Source organism: Zosterops lateralis (assembly GCF_965231275.1).
Source record: "Zosterops lateralis genome assembly, chromosome: 1".
Lineage (NCBI taxonomy): Eukaryota > Metazoa > Chordata > Aves > Passeriformes > Zosteropidae > Zosterops > Zosterops lateralis.
The window spans coordinates 28290510-28310781 of record NC_139762.1 but is presented as its reverse complement, the minus strand read 5'-3'; the positions used below and the strand labels follow the sequence as shown (position 1 = coordinate 28310781).

The following is a 20272-nucleotide window of genomic DNA, read 5'->3' as shown; positions in this document are numbered from 1 at the left end:
TTTAGCTTACTGCCATTAGGATTTTGGCAATTATTTTAGATTTTATTACAACAATATTTTTAAGGATTTAATAATTTAACTATCAATCCACTACTATCACTGAATTGTATTTGTTTTTACTTCTATCTTCTCACTCTAAAACTGAGTGACACTTCAATTTTTAAGTATTGGCACCATTTCCACCTTTGGCTATCCCTACAATTTTGGCTTCCTTTCAAAAACAAAAACAAAAACCAACCAACCAACCAAACAAAAAACCCACTCAAAAAACCAACCAACCAACCAAACAAAAGCCCTCCTCAAAACTGTTTTAGCACATGTAGGATGCTGAAGCTTTTATAAAGTCCTGAAGTGCTCTCAGATGCCATGCAATTTTTCCAAGACATGACCTATTTTTAAAATCCAACTGTACACATTAGTTTTCAGCAAAAAAAGACGGTTAGTTGCTAGTGTTTCACTTTTAGTTACAAATATTTAAATGACAATAAATTGAGGTTCTCTTCCCAGAAGTTAAGACTATTTTGAATTTGTCATAGCCAGCATGCCTTTTTGGTCAACCATTAAATAATGTGGCAGAAAACACATTTCAACATACACATTTTCTTTCAAGTAAGTTACTGTATAACCAAAATTCTATGTTTATTTTCAGTGACTGCAAAATAAAATATTTTATTCATATTTAGATGCCTCCTCATGGGAACAGAATAACTTTCAATGACAAGAACCATCATCCAACACATTGAAATTGGATGGGAGACGGATAAAATAAATGAAGTGCCAAGAAAACTTCACATATCCTTAAGAAAACAAAAGCAAAAGCTGTGTTCTTCAGAGATAAAATTGTATACTGTGCTAAAAACAAGCAAGGCTTTTCATCAGTTCTGAAACACAAAACAGAAAGCTGCCAAAGGATGCATGAACCACACTTTAGACAAGTAATTCTTCTGTCCAAGTATTCTTACATGTATTACTTTAGATGCAGACAAGCTCCGGTACGGCATGAATGGAGATCTGCTTTCTGTTTCCTCACTCAATAAAATGTTGTCCTTTTCCAAGTGACAAGTGTTGACCTTTCATTGTATCATGTCTGCTCATGGTTTGCTCCCTTCTACAATCACTTCTAGCAACATACATCAAAAATGACAAGCAGAAATAAGTGTACTGCATGTGCTGTGTTATATAGCTATGTGTAAGATTTCTGTGATTGTTAATTAGAAAGGATACTTTGCTGAATTAGCACACTTGGTATGTAATTACTGCAAAGCAGCAACATAAATTAACCTTACAGATCAAGGTGATCAAAACTGATGCTGGAGATATGTATATTTCTTTTCCCCCAAAATCCGTACAATCCAATAACAATGTATATTTAGACTGCTTTTGGTTTTGACTTTAAAACAGAGATTTCTGTATAGAATTCAAATGCTTGGCCACCCTCCCTGTACTTTCCTAACCTAACTTTTGTTTCTTTTTAATAAGAAAGGAAGAAGTCAGCAAAACAAAATGTCAACATTAAATCATTTCACAGCATTTTGTGTCAGAAATGTAATGGAAAATGTGCACATCATGGGAAAGGTTACTGTTCTTCCAGAACATCTTTTCATTTGGTTCAGGGCTCATCCCTCTACATAACTGTGCAGGCACTACCGATGGTTGTTCTCCCTGGGCTTAATTTGGCAGTTGAAGGATTGTGGCATTTTCAGGAAACCACAGTGCAGTGATTTTAGTGGTTATCCATCTGAAAGTGATGCTATGATTTAGAATAATTACTCTGTTTATGTGCAATGGTAAAAGTCAGTTACTACACCATATTCCAATGTCAGCTTATACTTTTTACTGACTATTTCCCTAATACAACATCACATCAGATGTCAAAGTCAGAATTAGAGCGATTTAGTGTTCCTGTTCCTTAGCAGTAAGTGCACATGCAGTACAGTAACATCACCAGACTTAATTTAACTGACAATTGGGTAAGGAAAGGAGCGGGAGCAAATGGGATGAATTCAGCTAGTTAATCAAAGCACTGCACATTAATTTACGCTTGACCTTTGCATTGTTACAACCAGTGATATGAAAAAAGAGAAACATATTAGTCTTTGCTAAGAGCTTTTTCATATTCTTGAAGAAAACATAAGCTTTTTTTCTTGCGTATCCTTTCCACACCCTTTCTTCTCAAAACTAAGTGAATTTTAGGTCTTTTTCAAGATGAAATGTGTGATAGGCATAAATATTTATCTGTAACTTTATAACTTCACTCAAGACAGCATGGCAAAATTCTTAAATTGCTTGTTTCTCATTTCCACAAGACAATACCAGCAAAACCATTTCTTCAAATGACAAGAATTAAAAAAATCCATTCAAGGGTAACTGTTTAGGAAACAACCTCAAGAAGAAGAATGAGATTGTAACGAGGTAATGAAGTCCTACCCAGAATATTCAGTGATACTGAATTCCTATTTTAATACAGAACCTTGTCCTTGGCATTTGAAATGACTTGAAGCAAATCAGATACAAAAAATTATTTTCATTGAGATAAGAATGTTAAAGAATGACACAAACTGTAAGTAATAGTAATAGTCTCAGCTGTTGTAAAGTAGATTCTGTTTTACTAATTGAAAGCAGAGCAAAATCTGAATCCAACATGTATATGGCACAGATTAAAAAAAATAATTTGAAAAAACTCATAAAAAATTAAAAATTATGCAAAAGAAAGGAACAAAACTAATGACAAGGCAGAAAAAAAATGAAAAATACATAACTATTTTAAAAATTACTAGATTTTGCCTACAGAAAAAATATTACTTTAGTAATAGACGTTACTCTAGATTATTCGATCTGTAATTTCAATCACCACACTAACAAGGAACTATGGCAAGACAAGTAGATCAAATCTAGCAGACACCAAAATCATGCTGAAGTACAGGAAATAATTCCTACAGTTCTGTTCTTTTTCCCAAAATACAAAGACATTTATAAGAAGATCTATATTAACATCACACTTCTCAAATTATCTATTAAATGTTACTACATGCAAATTATTTCAGCTACTTCAAAATAAAATTCCATATTAAAACTGGATTTATCTTGTTATTTATGCTGCCAAAAAAACAATGTTTACCAAATATATTCTAATGCTGAAGAAGCTTTACCACTAAATGGAGTTTTTTATTGTCCTTTTTAGTTTTAACTGCTTAAAAGTAATGTTCTCCAGTAAGAAGCTTTGCAATACCACAGTCTATAGCACAGTTAAGCTAAAAAGAACAATAATATCCCAAATACATGTAGATTATCTACAGCCTCTCAGGGAATTATACATAAAATTCTTGATTTATACCCAAATTATCAAAAAATTGTATGCAACTGTGCTCCATTGATTTATTAATGCAATTATTGCCATTAATGCAATTAATACAATATAACGGTATTATATGCCATATTAATATTGTGAAGAATAACTCTGGTCAGTGCTGAGAAAAGCAACTCAGTATCCTGGAGCTCACCATACCTCTAGCTGCTTTTCACGCACAGGCCTCTTTGGTAATGCAAAAAACCCCAAAACACACAAACCTCACACTGTTCCAAGACAAAATTAGTTTTGAATAGTGTAGATGAAGTTTTGCACCCAAAATGGAGGTCACCTACTATCAAAACCCCACACTAACTAACTACAGATCAAAGACTTATAAAAGTATTGGGCAGCAGTAACAAGAATGATAAAAAACACATGTGGAACAGTAAGCATTGCTCTTCTGCATATTAAGATGTCCTACTAAAACAGTCCGTAATTTACACTACAGTTCTGTGAAGAGTACTTAATTCAGAAAACTGACTGCACAGATGTTCACTTGACACTAACTGTGATGAGTCAAAACTGATGCTGCAACACAGCATTTAAAAGGTTATTGTCTCCTGCCATGGTCTTCTACCACATCATTTTATTACTTGGACATGAAAATTCTCATGTCATAAATTTCCTAACTATAAATTTCAGTCTTGTGCTTCTGTAGCAATGGCTCAGTTTAACAATGCAAAACAACTGAATCGGTAATGAACTTGATATTTGCTTTCTGAGTATGCTGTACTATGAAATATTCTGATGGCATAAAGGTTGCTGCACTGGAAGTGACTGAAGCAGTTTGGTCAGAATGAAGGAGTAAGTGATACATTCAAATGCCAACTGAACTGAATTATTTGATGAATTTGATGTAAGAAAAAAAAATATTAAGAATGCCCACAAAAATAAGCTACTGACCCCATCCAGGAAGATATTTTTGCAGTCAGAACCTATTACTGGTAACCAGACTGGGAAATAATTTGATACATCATGAGTCTCCCCGCTTCCTTCACAAACTGCAATTTCAAAATCTGCATCTCGTTTCATTAAATAATTTTAATCTTCTGAAAAAAAATCTCATTCAGTGACTGCTTTATCTAAAGAGGTCACTCATTACTTATAGCCAAGAACCTCTATATTGTAGTTTTTCATTTTATAAATTATTATAAATCCTAGTAGTTACAGAATACAAAAAAAAAAAAAAGCAAAGGTCTCTGATACATATACTTCCTAGGGCAAACAGAAAAATAATAAATAAATCCTGAGATACACAGTTGTCTGGGGAACAGATTACAACTGTGAAATATAGTTTCAAGCTGTAATTTACAAACCAATGATTGCAGCAAAGACTTGATCAATCAGCTGTAACCGAAGGGAAAAAAGGATAACTATATATTAAAAGTTTAAAATAAAAAAAATGGTAAAATACTGGAAAACAAAGTAATTCTGTAGGAAGAGTCTCTTATTTACAAGTGGTTATCTTGTTGTATATTTCTGAAGGTCATGACACTGGTACAGAAGCTTTATGGATGAGCATATTTCAAATATCAATACTAAAAACTTTGGACAATTACACTCATACCTTAGGAGAATAAACTACTGTTCACTAAGCTTCTACAGACAAAAGTGCAGTATGAACTTCAAGAGAATTTGGCTGACAGATCAGTGAACAGCCCAGAAAAGAATGCTAAGAAAAACAATTGGGGAATACTCACACGGCTCTCTCCTATTCACTTGTCAGAGGAACACTAACAAACCTCATCAAGTAACACAATAATGCTCCAAACAGGGTTTTAGAACTGTCAGAACACTGGAGAGAGACAAATATCCATTTTTCCTCTATTCTTCCCAGTGTATTAACAGGTGACGTCATTTAACAACCCACCCAAAAAATCAAAGAAACTCTCTTGTGGAGAGTGAGGGGAAAATCACACTTTGCTGTACCTGCATTTGATCAGAATGCATGGCAAGCCAGGTAACTTCTTATGCAGTTTTGCTCTCCTTTGCAAAACAAAGGCTCAATGCTAAACTTCCAGAAAAATTACACTGGCTGGTTCTGTGCATATTTCCCAGCCTGAATTTCTTAATTCTGATAACAGAATTGAATGGTAACAGGTCTTTTAAACATGGCAATACCACCAAAATTTCAGTTTTGGGCCACTGCTACACAGACTACCTATAAGGTAATTCCTTTGAGACTACACATTATCAAGAAACAAACCAGAGATAGAACACAAAATCAATAAGCAAAGACCTGAGTTTCTACTCTTTAGATCGTTTAAATTTCCCTAAGAGTTAAGTAGCAAAACAATCAAGGAAAAACAGTAACCTGGGCTTCAATTTTCATTTTGCTGTCTCATTTCAGGAAAATAACAGACAAGCATACTAAAGAAATCCAGTAGGTACCAGGTAAACAGACTGATGCCTAATTAAGAGAAAATCCAACGGTCTGCCATGCACTTTTTGCAAATGTTCCAGACATGAACAGCTTCAGTTAGCTGGATACCTCAAATCCATACACACTCAGCAGTCTGCTTCTAGAGAAGCCCTGAATGACAGCAGTACAAGTCATATTACCAGACCTATGCCTGACTTGTAGGCACTTGGCAAGACAGCTTCACAAGGCCTACAGGTTTTTTTAAAGTCTGCTGTAGTATATGAATTTATAGAAAGTAAAATGAAATGCAAATTCAGTTTGAGTAAAGTTCTCTGAAGAAAATGTGCATTTGTCATTATATGAACTATCCTGCTATCTAGAATAAAAAAGAAACACTTTTCAGAAGGCAATATGCAAAAAATGATCTAACAGGTAACTCAAGCAACTAGAAAAGTTAACTCACAGAATTAATCCCTGTAAATTATATAGTAGAAATAAACTACATAACTGACTGTTACATTTCCTTTCATTCTCTTAGTTAATTCCAATAAAATAATGCACTTGTAATCCTCTGTAACACATAAGACTGCTGCAAACCGTGGCTTAACTAACATTTTCTTTGTAATTAATCCCTACACTAGTGGTCTTGAACTTCTACCGTAAATAATAGGCTTTCAATCACTATGATGGACTCAGAATTTTGTTGCAGTGCATTTACCATAATGAATAATTAATGTACTTGCTCTGGAATAAACTTCGTCTCATGAAGAGATTGAAAAGTAACAGCTGAACAAATAAGGAAGAAATCCTTAACTTGAAGTTTGGCATGTGCCTTTGCATGGAAATGTAAGAAATAAAAATGCTAAGATAAACCTATACAAGACAAATAACATTAAGGAATTCTGGTAAGAGACATTTTTGGACAGATGATCTCCAGAGGATTCAAAAGAGATTGTCTAGAACATATTTTCTGTCAAATGCAGAATTAAAGCTGACCACTGTGTGCAGCTAAGCATGCAATCTTTTATACAGTATAAATTATCATCCTAAACTTGATACATACATTTGTAGTACCAGAATTACAGATGTTGCACACCTTTTAAAGATTTTCAGTTATAGTATGATTGAATAACTCACATGATAGTCAACCTTATAATTAATTTTACACAATAGTTTTTGTCATTTAGTAAATATGACATGGCATATATTTTCTTCTTTCGCCTTTCCAACTCCTCACCTTCCCTGTCTACTTTGATACAGTGACTGGACATGCAGCACATTAGACTTGCTTGAAAAGTGTAAGAGTATACTGGGAAAAATAAGTACTTTTAGTTTATTTCCTACTAAATATATGCATTAAAAATATATACTAAATATATTCTTGATAATTTGCTTTGCAGATTTATGTTTTTTAAATACCTTATAAGCAGCATTCAAATCTATATTTTCAACAAATCCTATTCTCTATTCTTTCAAATACATGACCTTCATCTTTTCTACCCTCTCTGTAATGCTGAAGTCATAATTTTGCCTCAGTTATTGCAAATCAAATGAAAGGGAAAATTCTAACTTAACTGACAATACAGCAGAAAAAGTCAATACACAAAACTACAAAAGAATGTACTACAATATGCTTACTCTAAATTGTTCAATGAAGAAATTGAATGTTTTTCAGAAATTTCTTTAACCTTATTTTGGCCCATACAAGAAAAACAGTCAAACTCTATTCTGCTTTTTTCAAATCTACTATTGAGATGCCAATTTTATCTAATGCACTACATTCCAAAATATTATCCAAGCATATCTTAAAGCGAACAGCAGATGCTGTATTTATTTTTTTTTAATAGCAGCAGCAGCAGCTGAAAACCGGATTTTTTGAGAAGAGGCCACTTCTTTAGAACTGAAGTGATTTAGAAGTCCTCTCTTGAAAGTTTTTAAACCAGATTACCTTGTGGATTATTCTTTAAAAAAACTGTTCTACAAATCCAAATTACTTACATTCATCTAATTTTTTTTTTTTTATTTTACCAAGCAGATTATATAGTTATACTGTGCTAGAAGCACTTTGTCTGTACAGCAGTACAATATGGAGGGCAGGTTTTACCTATTAGATATTGAGCTACCAGAAAGACACTTCTTTATCCATGTTTCTACTAAATACAGTGTCATTCTAAAGAGAACTATTGGGGAGCTGCTTTTATAGATTTGCATCAGTGAATTACAGCCTTATTAAAAAAAAATCAAAAAAATCAAAATAGGAGGTACTTAGAATAAAGCAATTCCTCTGCAAGATCTATCATTCTAAGCAATTCATGCAAGAGTGTAATTAAGCACTCATGAAACCTTTTAAATGTCTAAACTATATATATGACTTCAAAAGATTCACGAAATGAAAAGTATCATACCTAAATGCTTTCTGATGCAAACAGCAGAGGTTAGCTCTAAAAACAAACACAACCTTTAAAATTATTTCCTGAATTTCTCAGAAAATTTGCCTTTCACATTAAGCTTTAGAAACTCCCCATACTTCAATGTCTGTTCTTCAGTTTAAAGCAAATATTGCCAATATTTGATTATTGGTTACGGCTGAGCAGTATATTTTTATAGGCACCCTCTGGTTTCATAATAATTTAGATTCAAGGACATATTATAGCTCTTTTACCTCTTCTCTCTTTTTAAAAAGTGCTGTGTTTTCATGCCTGCCCCATATCAAACCTATCTGTGCCAAATATAAAATATTTTAGAACTTCCATCTTTTACTTCTCTTTCTCTCAAAACTCAATGACAGGTCATTTGAGTAAAAAGACAGTCAAAATCCACACTTTTCTCTAATTACAGCTATAGCTTTCTCACATATTTATAATGACAGTTACAGATCCAACTTTGCCTCATTTGAGTACATGGTTTCAACTAACTTTTCACTGTTAGATCTGTAAATCCTGACTGTGCCACTAATTATTCTTCTAAAAGGTAAAAACTGCAGGTTTACTTAGCTCAACAGAATTTACACAGATGTGTATAGAAGAATTTATGAAATAAAGCCACTGTAATTTCTAAAAAAAACAAACAAAAAAACCCCATCACATCAAGATCACAAGACTGATCCTTTCTAGTGGACAAAACCACAGAATCTAAACTTTCAGTTCTAGCACACGCTACTATACTGAAAGAGCATATCTGTATTATCTGACATCACTGAATAAATAAGCACTATCTTGACGTGTCTATAATACACACATATGCTAAAAAATTAGCATAAATAAAAGCAACATATCAGTAAGTTTTAGACAAAAGCTTATAATTAAAGATGCCCTAATTTTTATCGCTATAGTCACTAAGGCATAATTCAGTCAGTTAGTAAGCATTATAATTAATCAGAATGAAATGTATTTTTTAAGGATAAATCCTTCCATAGTTATTTATTGGTTTTAAACCATATTAACAACAGGTTAAGTAAAGCCACTGAACATATAACAAATAATCCCTTAACCATCCAATGCTACCCCGGAGCACCTGAAATGGAGACTAAAAAAAATTGTAACAGTCCTACAGTAATAACTAGTTAAATTATATTTCCTTGCTCCAGGTTCACTGCTAAATATATTATTATTATATATTATAAATTTTTGCTACATAATTTGAAATATGAAAACAATTACTTATCTTCCTGTAATCCTTACTCAGATAGCAATTCTGGAATGAGGGCCAAATAAATTTTAGATGAACCTACAATTTTTAAAAACAGATTGTCCAAGTGTCACGTAACCAGCCCTGTTTGTGGTAACACACAGCAGGAAACACAGAAGGCCCTTCTGTCTTTTAAGATTTAAGATTATTCCTTAAATCTGCAGTTTCACCAGTTGTTTCCTTCTGTTTAACTTGGTGATGAACTTTTACATTGACAAAAATATTCTGTATAACATAACCACAACCCCTCTTTTCTTACTGACAGATGGGTTGGAAAGGGGCAAAATTAAATCCAGCAATTTCAGCAAAGACCAAAGACAACAATAAAAATTTGAGAAATTTTGGGTTTTACTAACAAATAGTGCCAAACAAACCGATTTTGAAAAAATACTTTGGTTTCCCTCCTTAGCATTTCTTGCTTGCAGGGAGTCCTACAACCTTGCATTAAAACACTATTTCTACCACCAGGAAAGAGTCTTGCATGATGGCACAGGGACTAAAAAATACCAGGGCAGACAGAGCGTCACACCTATCACTTCATGACAATGCAAAAGAAAATAAGCTTCTAAAACTTTCTCTGACATAGCAATACTCTGTGGATCACTCCTCTAATACATCTTAGACTGCAGAGTTAACATAATTTAGTAATTATCAAAAGTAAGCCTCCACAACTCTTTAGAAGCAATGGTAATCTAAACTGGATAAAGTTGAAGCTATTTATAGGAATTATCTGAAGAAAAGGAAGTTCTAAATTTAAATCTTTTTTAAAAATTAATATGGAAATTAAGAAGATTTAATGAAATATTTTTCAAGGAATTATGAACAAAGGATTAGAACAAAAACTCCTTCTCCTATGCAGGACTGCTGTTCAGCTTCTTGGCCTAATTACAAGGGTGATTTTTAAGAGAACCTGTTGGGTTTTGGCATATTAATACGTTTATTTTTCACCCATCTAAATTACTACTAAAATCCTTTTCGGCAGTAAACAAGACATAACAGTAATTTTCTACCATTATTTTTTAATCACAACTTAAATATACAGCTCCTCATGGGCATTTTCTCATCTTATCCTTTATGTCCTCCAATGCGCTATTTTTCACATTCCTAGAAAAAGCCTGAAGAAAAAAACTAATTCACTGTCTTTCTCATAGTAAAACACAGCATGTGTTTTACCAGGATTCTTTCCCACAACAAAACAGTCTTCCTGTATCTTTTATTTCTTGTAAACTATAGGGCTTAAGGAAGTCCTCACAGTTAATAATCTTGTCATGGGCAGATAAAAACCTGCTGCCACTAGTCCTCATCAGTGTAACTGCATGAGCAATCCCTGTAACACCCCCCTCTATTTCACAGTCTGGTTCTGAACAGGAGCTAAGATTACCCAGCAGCAGTAGCTTGTCTATAAATGAGAGTCACACAGTTACTGATGAGCTTGTACAGGCACTCTGCCTCCAATTTGGAAATACAGATATACTCTAGCACAGAACCTTGTAATTTTACCAACTTCTGTGGTAAATCATATGCTGTGCTTGATACTAAACCCAGCTATTCTGAGTTTGTACAAGGCACCTGTACCTGTGACACATCCTGATTATAAAGCTAAGCTATATGTTGCTTGCCTATGTCATCAGTGATTCTGACCTTTCTCGTAACACTGACTCCCAGAAATAAACAAAAACATTTATTTTGGAATACACCTTCCAGTTAAAAGCAATAATTATATCTGACCTAAAGTGAAGAACTTGTCTAGAAAAATCTTGCTGAAGCATACAGGACCTAAATACAGCACACTTTTTAAAATCTGAATTTATAATATAATTTTAATTAAATCTCTGTAGATGCAATTAAAATCCACCTTCTGATTGATAAGGTCCATGATTCTTCTTTCAGGAATTGTGAACAGCTTTTATAGCTTGGCAAAGAGGCTACAATGCCAGCTATAAAGTAAAAATCTGCAGAAGTTGTGGTCAGTGGTAGCTATTTAATAGCAGCTATTCTACACTTTAATTAGATTTCTGCACCTACTAAAACATCATTCAACTGTCTTTTTATCATTTCTGTTTCAGATAAGAAACATGATTATCAAACCCTTTCATGATCTGCATTAATGGAGGTAGCATTATTACCTTTTTAAAAACACAAATTCTTCATAATCCACATTTCAGCTCATAAAATCATTGATTATTTTAATTTAATTACTTTTAGGATGCTCATGTAGCTTTAATATCATTAAAATATTGGTTTATCTTTCTGACCTGCTCTAAAACATTGACAATTCACCCTGATGAAAGCAAATTAATTCTCCTGTGTTAGAAAAACAGATTATCTTAGTTATTTAAAATATAAATGTTTTTGGTAGATCAATAAGTGAATCAAGTCAGTATTTCTGATGTAATTATACCCCTAAATAATGGGTGAAATTTACTGTGCTTTCAAAAAGTACATTTTCTTCATTTTAATCACAACGAAGTGATAAAGATGAAACTTTAACTCCTTATAAGGTCAGAGTATGAAACCTACCTGACTAGATTTTCATTGTCTCCAGTGCCTTTGCAGGTAGCACACTCAGTCCTTAAATCCTCTGACTTGGGCTTCTTTTGCAGCACAGACTGTCGTTGCCTTCTTTCTCTGGGAATGCGTTCCTGCCATAGCAGAAGGCAAAAAGAAAGGAATGGGGGGAAAGGAAGAAAGGAAAGCAAATATTTTCAATTATGGCATGGAAAGTAACACTTCAGCCCAAAGTTTAATTTTTTGTGAAACTGTTAAAAAAATAAACAAACAAAACACTGTATTCCAACCTCAGGTTTTTCTTCTTCAGGCACAAAGCTTCGTTTTCGTCCTCTAGTTCTCTAGAAGAGAATATATTTAAAATTCAATGTTAGGTAACAGAATGTTTTTGCTATTTATCTATTATTCCTAACAACAAAAACACATTGCAGGAAATAATTTAAGGCATTACCTAGAGAACCACTGCCAGATAGCTATACTGATCAGCATCAGGACAATAACTTCACCTTCTGAATAGAGATCTATAGAACTGGCCAAAAAGTAAATGCAAACATTTGAGCATGTTAAATCTTATTATTAAAAAGACTGCCACTAAAATTACAAATCTCTTACAGACTTTGCACTAACTTCCCAAAACCAGTAATCTGAAAATTGATATGAACAGTGTATTAAAATAAACTCATTGAGCACTAAAATGTGTTCTATTTATAACTCAAGTGACATGACTAAAAATAATAAAATTAAATTAAAGAACATTACCAAAACAGAAACACAAAATAACTTACAGATTTTGAGGAGTAATAAGAATTAAAACTTTCAAACTGAAGCTTAGCAGAATGGGTTTATGGCAAATGCTCATAAAGCTGTAGCATATATCAACAGATATTTTTGATTATTCTACACAAAAACTACACCATTTTTCAGTATTGCAGTTGGCCAAAAAAGTATAAAGACCAACAGTGTGGAGGAAAAGGGGTATCCATGGACTGTAACAGCGAGCACCGAAGGTTTACAAGCACCTTTTAAGTTACTACATACAACTTAATGAGTTCAGGTTCAGTCACTACATTTTACCTTTGAAACAGCAGCGTTATTAACCTGCCTGTGTTATGTAACTGCCACAAGCTGACAGTATCACTCTTTCTTTCTTGTTTAAAAAGGATATTAGAAGGGACGTGGAAAGAAATAAGAAATATCAGAGACTATTCCAGTAACCCAAAATGTCTGACACACAGACACTAACAACATAAATTCATAAAAAAACATGAAAAAGCTTGTTTTTATGGGAGAAAATCATCACATCAGGAAATAATTTATCATACGATAAAGAAAAGCACTGCCTAGTTTACAGTTTCTTAAAACTTTTGAAGCAGCCCGTGTTCACTTCAGAAAATGTAAAAAACAGCTCATCAAAAAAATCTTAGACCAGTTTAGATGCACAAGCAGTCATAAATTCAGTTCCAAAGAAGCTAACAATATAATGCTTCTTCTGTTTGGGTCCTCTTTGAAGGTGATTTATACTAGCTTCAAATTAAAGACAGTTCTCTATTTTAAACTGTTTTACAGATTTAAATACTGCTACACTGCAAATAAACCTGCCACTTCAACACATCTACACCTTTATATTTATGCAGATTTTGATCTGTGTATGTTAATAATATTCTGTTTGGGAAGACTTTCATTTTTTAGTCAAGATTTAACCCTAGTCGTAGCAACGAATTTAGTGGAATGGAAAATGCTAGTCTATTTCATGGCTCTTTAGAATACTTTAATTGCCATTAGGATTCTCTTCCACATTTCCCTAAGGGTGATTTATGAAAAAAATGTAAAACCTTATCTATTTAATACATATCAATATTTACTGTACATTTACTAATTGAAGTGTTCTACTTTCCACAAGCCACACAGTAGTGCCAAAATATGGAAAAAATTAATTACTACACATAACTGAATTTATCAATGTAATGTTAGAGGTAATAATGTAACATGGGCTGCACGTCAACTGCATGTTACACAATTCAAGGTCGCTGCAAATTAAAACTAGACAAAAAAAAGTTTCATCAGACACCAGGACACTGCCAATTTTACTACTTTCAGCCTCTGGAATTAGTCCTAAGAACATTTACAAACTTTGACAACTTTAAGCTATGGAGGTACTCCTGAATGCAGCTGTGTAAAGATTATAAAGAAGTAGGTATAATGGTGCATGCCAATAAAGGCAGTATTAGGGTCTTCGCTTTTCATGTTTCAGCAGCCAGAGACAAAGTGTATGCATTGCACAATCAGAGTAAGGCTATCTTGAAAACTGACACATAATTTGGAAATCTAGGTAACAATGACATTAGTTTTTACTCTAAATAGAAAGTATTACAAGTTAATAACTCCGCTTTAAGGAATGGTGAAACACGTTTGAACTTCAGCAAAATGAAGATATAAGGTTTATAAATAATTTAGTCACTTTTACCAAGAAAATGTTGGTTTGCTCCTGTCTGCTATATAACGTGTGATGGATATGATCAGGAATGTCACGTTAAATTATACTTTCATTATGTTTTCATTAGCTTTCTAAACCTTCAAATATGCTTGAGTTTGTTCAATAATCACTAGAAAACAAACACTCAAATCAACATCTTTAGCACACATATTTGTAGGATATTTTATGTGTTTTTAAAATAGCAATTTTGTGGTTCTTTTTCCAAATGGACCTCCACAGTTAAACATATTTTCAATGCTTCTGCTCAGATCATTTTACTATTGCCAGCATTCAACATGAAAAATAAGATCAAATTAACAACCGAAAATTGAATATTCTTTGATTTTCAGCAACAGTCCTCCAGTAATTTAATATTTTTAATTTTACGTATGTTGTCACTGAAGTTACCTTACAGGTTAACAGGAAAGAATCAAGTAAATCTGGATTATATTGTTCAATATTATTCATTAGTGTTTGTGCAAAGTATTTTAAATTGCTTTGAATAATTTCTGTCATTAGCAGGCCCAGAATGAAAACATCAGAGATTATAAATAAAAAATATTAACACTGCATATACTTGTCATAAACAATTTAAGATCTGTTATTTAAAAGTAGCACAAGGAACATTGCTATTAAATGGCATATACTACAACTGAGATAAGTTTTGAATATGAACAAGTTTACGATGTTAATACAGCAAAAGATGGAGACAGTGAAGAAGATAAAGACAGTGATTTATTTTTTTTTTAATCAAAATACGTAGAAATTCAATACTACAGGGATATCTTCAGGTATCTCTGTAGTATTGAATTTCCAGGTATCATAAAATTGAGTATTTCCCTATACCATAAAATGGAGCAAGACAGTTTCGTGAAATTTGTCCCTGCATTTCCAAAGTGTTCAAACAGTAAGCTGGGAAAGTAAAGTCACGTTAACAGCACTCAGGCAAAATCACAATTAATGCCAGTGTTATCCCAGCGGCGTTCTTATTTTATTGCAAAAGGTAGAAATGCTGTAAAACTTCTACCATTTGGGATAGACAACTCAGTCCAGATCAAAATAGAGCAAGGTGTGGATTAAAGAGATACAATCCACACACAGCTACTGTGACAAGGTGACACTTCAGAATAAGGATAATAATTTCAAGAAAAGTACTGAACTATGTAAAGTGTACAAAATACGTACCTATAAAATTTTCTTCATGTAGAAACAGAAGATTTCTGTGAAAATTTATTTCAAATGTTGACATTTAATGACTGCTGACTGGCAAGTCTTTGGTTATGTCTCATCCCACATTCTGTACTTACACAGCTTTGGAATTTATTCAGTGGGCACGACAGTAAAGGCAAAGTGTGAGATGTGCTCAGATACTTCTCTTCCCCTATTAGTGTCCTGGGTTGTAGTATGGGATGTACACAAAGTATTTATTCTATCATCATCTTCATGAACTGTTGAAACCAAGTGGGGCAGAGCTCTAGTGTAGGGCTGTCTTCTGCTAAGGGCCCATCAACGCCTTGCCCATGACTCACAGGTAACTCCCTCCAGGAATTATCTCTGTTTAATGGGCCATCAAGGACCCAATTCACACTCATCATCCCATTGTGAGATGCTCCACCCAGGGGGAGGAGCCAAGCATTCTCACCTGGATATAAACTGGGATTTGGAACAGTACAGGCAGCCCTTACCTACTGAATTCCCAGAGGAGCAGAGCTACCAGACCTTTCTACAGGATCACTGCTTCAGGAAGATCACCTCACCTGGACTGCTTCCACCATCCTGCTCAGGTTGTATTCTGACTCTGTCAGTGGTCCTTTGTGTTATTGCATTTATTTTATTTTATTTTTACCTTTTTACCTTTCTTCTTATTAAATTATATCTCTGACTTGGAGCCTCTCATTCGTTTTGCTTTCAAACCACAACAACTAGTAACAGTAAGACTCCAGCCACTGAGATCTGGAGCCCACAGCATCAGAGTGGAATCACCATGCAGTTCTGTTTATTACACAGGCAACTGCAGATTTAAAATTAGATAGCTAAGGGCTGATTAAAATAGCTATTAAAATAGCTAAGGGCTGATTCTCTATAACCTTAACTGCCCCAAATCTCGAACATGCCAAGGTCATAACAAGTGCAAACTCTATTTTTCATTTCATTCCTTCTGCAATTATGGCAGTGAAATAATAAAGGAATGAACTGACACAAAAGCCAGTTGAATTAATAAAATTTGACCTCCTGATACTATATCACAATATTTCTATTCCTCCCCTTCTCTAGTGACTTCTTAACCTCTTCTTGTCTAATGCATGCAAACCACACTTCCCCAACATATTCTGAAGTTCTCTGTGTGTTCCCCAACTAAAGTGAGAACTTCTTCCATACTCAGACCTCATGCTTCCCATTCAGCTGCTCTAAAAAACCTTAATTAGGCATACATAGTTCTCAATCAAATATTGCAACAATTACTCAATTACTAAAGACAATGCTACTATAGTAGTAGGCAAGTGACTAACTTATTTTCATTAGGAAATCAAAAGCTATAATTATTTGAAATAAATTAGCTGCTGCATCACAAAGAACATACCTTACACTGAACTGAAAGAGAAAAATAGTATCTTATTTCATTAGCAATACAAACCAATGAAATTTGAGCAGCCCAAGAAAGGTCAATAAATTAAAATTAAGATGCCAGCATAAAATAGAATTATTTTTAAAGAAGAACAAAAGAAACACTTTGATAAAAAGTTAAAAATTGCAAAAGATAAAATAGATTAAATTCTTTTCATTAGCTTTTTTTAGCATAACATTTTGAGAGGAAAGACACACCTCATCAAATAAACTGCTAATTAAACTCTTCAAAATCCTGTAAGATTACGTTCCTTGGGTAAAGAAACTGAGCTGTTTGATTCAATGAAATCATCAAGATGAAAGCAAGCCACCATTTCCAAGAATATCTTACCAAAGGTTTACCCTTCATAGCAATTTAAATGCCCCCCCTCTGAAAAGAGCAGTGCTTTGAATAAATGAAACCTAAAGATTAACAATGTCCTTTTTTGTCTTTTACTTCAAGGCTTACTATGTGTGGAGGATAGAGAACACAGTATTAAGGCATACCTCATTTCACCTATTTCATTAAATTCTGATTTTTCATTTAACAGTCAGGAAAGAGAAAATCCTACCTCTCATACTTATTGTTTTAAAAATTCACACAAAACATTACAAGACTTCCTAGAGAGAAGCAGTGGTGGGCATCACATGAAAATCTGGAAAGAAACAGAAGTAGGAAAGCACCCAACACTGGATTGTTCCTGTTTAATGTAATTTGTAATGATCTAAGTTGACAGTTATGATAGACCATAAAATCATTTTATACCATTTTATAATATACAATGCAAGTAATAAAACACAATTAAGAAAGAATGTTAAGAGAAAGTCTTGGGGAAAAAAAAGGAAAAAAATAGGAGAACTAGAGAGCCTAGAGAAAGCTAAACAAAACACTTCCAGAGCCAAGGAAAAGCTAAATAAAAAATTGGTTTCTTTCAGGCATCATGTTTTGTGTCACAAAAGTATCCATCTATACATTCTGCTGTTAGAGAGTGGAAACTTGAGTGTTGGCATAGGGAATTAAAAGAGCCAGGACCTAAATGGCTAAAAAACAGAATACCAACACAATAAATTAATAATGAATGATGAAGTCACACATGATACAATGTGACACAGAAAAATGAATAAGGGATATGGAATGATGTAGGACAGGAAATGGTGAACTCAAGATACTTTAAAAAAATCAGAACATTAAAAAACACTGTCCAAAATGGAATGAAAATATGCTGAGGGAAAATGTGATCAACAATGGGCTCAAACCCAAAAGTAGGAGAAAAAAGACTGAAGTGGGAGTCTCCATTTTGAACTTGGAAAAGCTAGAAGTGAGTGCTTATATTTCATATTTTTGTTTATAAACAACTGAACAATATGAAACACAAAAAATGAAGAAGAGTAGATAATGCATTGACTATAAGATTTTGAATATTCTCAGAAAATAAATTCCATACATGAGACAAATGAAAGACATCTGTAAAGAACAAAGCAAGCCAAGGATGAACCCTATAGTCCTTGAAAGGAAACTGAGTCTTTGCAAAAGGAAACAAAGCAGCAAAGCAAAGCTGCAAAGGAAACAGTCTGTTTGCCATCACTAACAGATGCAAGAAGTTGCTATGTTAGCTTCCAGTTGGAAAAGCACAACGGTGAACAGGACAGAATAAGTGCCCATGTGTCCCAAAACCACCATGGCTATCACCAAACTTCATTGTTATGTTTCACTGTTTATGCTTTAAACCAGTTCATCCAAAGATAGCAACAGAAGGCAGAATGTTCCCTTGAAGCACTTTTGCTTTGCCAGTTGAAAGAGAAAAAAAAACCCAACATGATTGATCCAGAACTTGTAAACCAACCAAAATGGGAGAGGCAATTCCCGAAAGTCCAGTACATGCTCCTTATGAGCTTTTTTCTGAAGTGATCCTAGAGGTTAAAAGTGTATACTGTCACCTATTTTATTTCTTGTTTTTCACAATAAGATATAGAGGAGTTTAATAATGTTAACAATACATGGAAAATAATATGAAGTACTGAAAGCAACTGTCATCAGTGGCAAGAGTTCAAGTCCACATAAAGTGAACTAGCATGGTTTGGGATTTGATCTCCTCTGTCACAGTTTTTGAGAAGATCCATGGTAATTTCTACATGGTAATTTGAAAATGCTCTTTGATGAAGAAAATATAAATGTAGGAGGGGTTAGACTACAATATTTAAGATACACCTGACTTTCAAAACCATTGGTATGATAGTAATTTCTTTCCTGTGCAGAAAGTCTGTAGCAGTTCTTTTGTGTGTGTTGTAATTTAAGGGAGCAAAATGTGAAGAACTTTAGATGCTTTGATTTTTGGAGATCTATAAGCTTCATATTTCTTGTCAGAAATAACAGCACATATTGATTTATGTTTCCCTGACAGACCTGTGGCTACAGTGACTACTTGAAAAAGACAGATATCTGTCTTTTACACACACTGAAATGCACAGCGAAGAAGATCAGTATAAGAGTGCACCAATGTTTTAATTCTGGATCCTATCTAAATTCTTCAGACATTTTTATTTCTATTTCATGTCAAGTTGCAGCTGACACACTAACAAGTAATGAAATGCTTCCACAGTTCTACCTTTTATCAAACTATGTTTCACAGATACATATCACACATATCAAAACCATCCAAACCTCAACTCTCTCATTTATGCAGCCTATATACTGCTAAGGAAAATCTGAAGGCAAAAAATAGAAAAGAAATCAGTAAACATTAGAATAATACCTAATATTTCCAAACAAAGAGTTAAATGCAGGAGAATTTCATTACTACAGAACAGAGAATAACTCTGATATGAAAAACAAGCAAAACAGAACACTTTCAGAAAAAGGAACTGGGGAAACTTTCACTATACCACTTACCAAAAAAGTGACTTAATGAAATCAGTGCTCTAACTACCAATATCGTGCATAAAACAAACCACAAAAGCTTGTGAAAAAGATTGAAACTGCACAGATAATGTGTTCTCTATCCTGATACACATTAACCATGAACATTTTGCCAAGATAGCAACTGTTAATTCATGATGTCATCCATTCCTTATGAAAAGTTAGAAGCTACAAACTTCCATTGCCAATGAAAATTTTATGATGAAACCAGTCACAGAAAAAACTCCTTTTGGCTCTCTCTGCTTTGTTAAAAGGCAGAAGATAAGTTCAACTGATGGCACCACACAGACATAAAATAATTTCAAATAAAGGTAACGACTGCCATGTAGACACCAGATGGCACACTCGTTCAGCACAGATCAAAGTGAGTAT

The 20272-nt window shown here is 33.6% G+C and overlaps 1 protein-coding gene across 6 annotated transcripts in view; it reads right to left on the bottom strand.

Moving 5' to 3' along the window:
- The window catches only part of PHF14 (PHD finger protein 14), a gene marked incomplete at its 5' end in the record, with an annotated part of 163155 nt that overhangs the window by 82135 nt on the left and 60748 nt on the right, over positions 1 to 20272 (bottom strand). For all 6 annotated transcript variants that reach the window (XM_083881182.1, XM_083881180.1, XM_083881179.1 and 3 more), the window contains 2 exons: positions 11919 to 12040; positions 12197 to 12247. In XM_083881182.1, coding sequence (XP_083737308.1) covers positions 11919 to 12040; positions 12197 to 12247 — 173 coding nt within the window. The remainder of the gene's footprint in view (positions 1 to 11918; positions 12041 to 12196; positions 12248 to 20272) is intronic.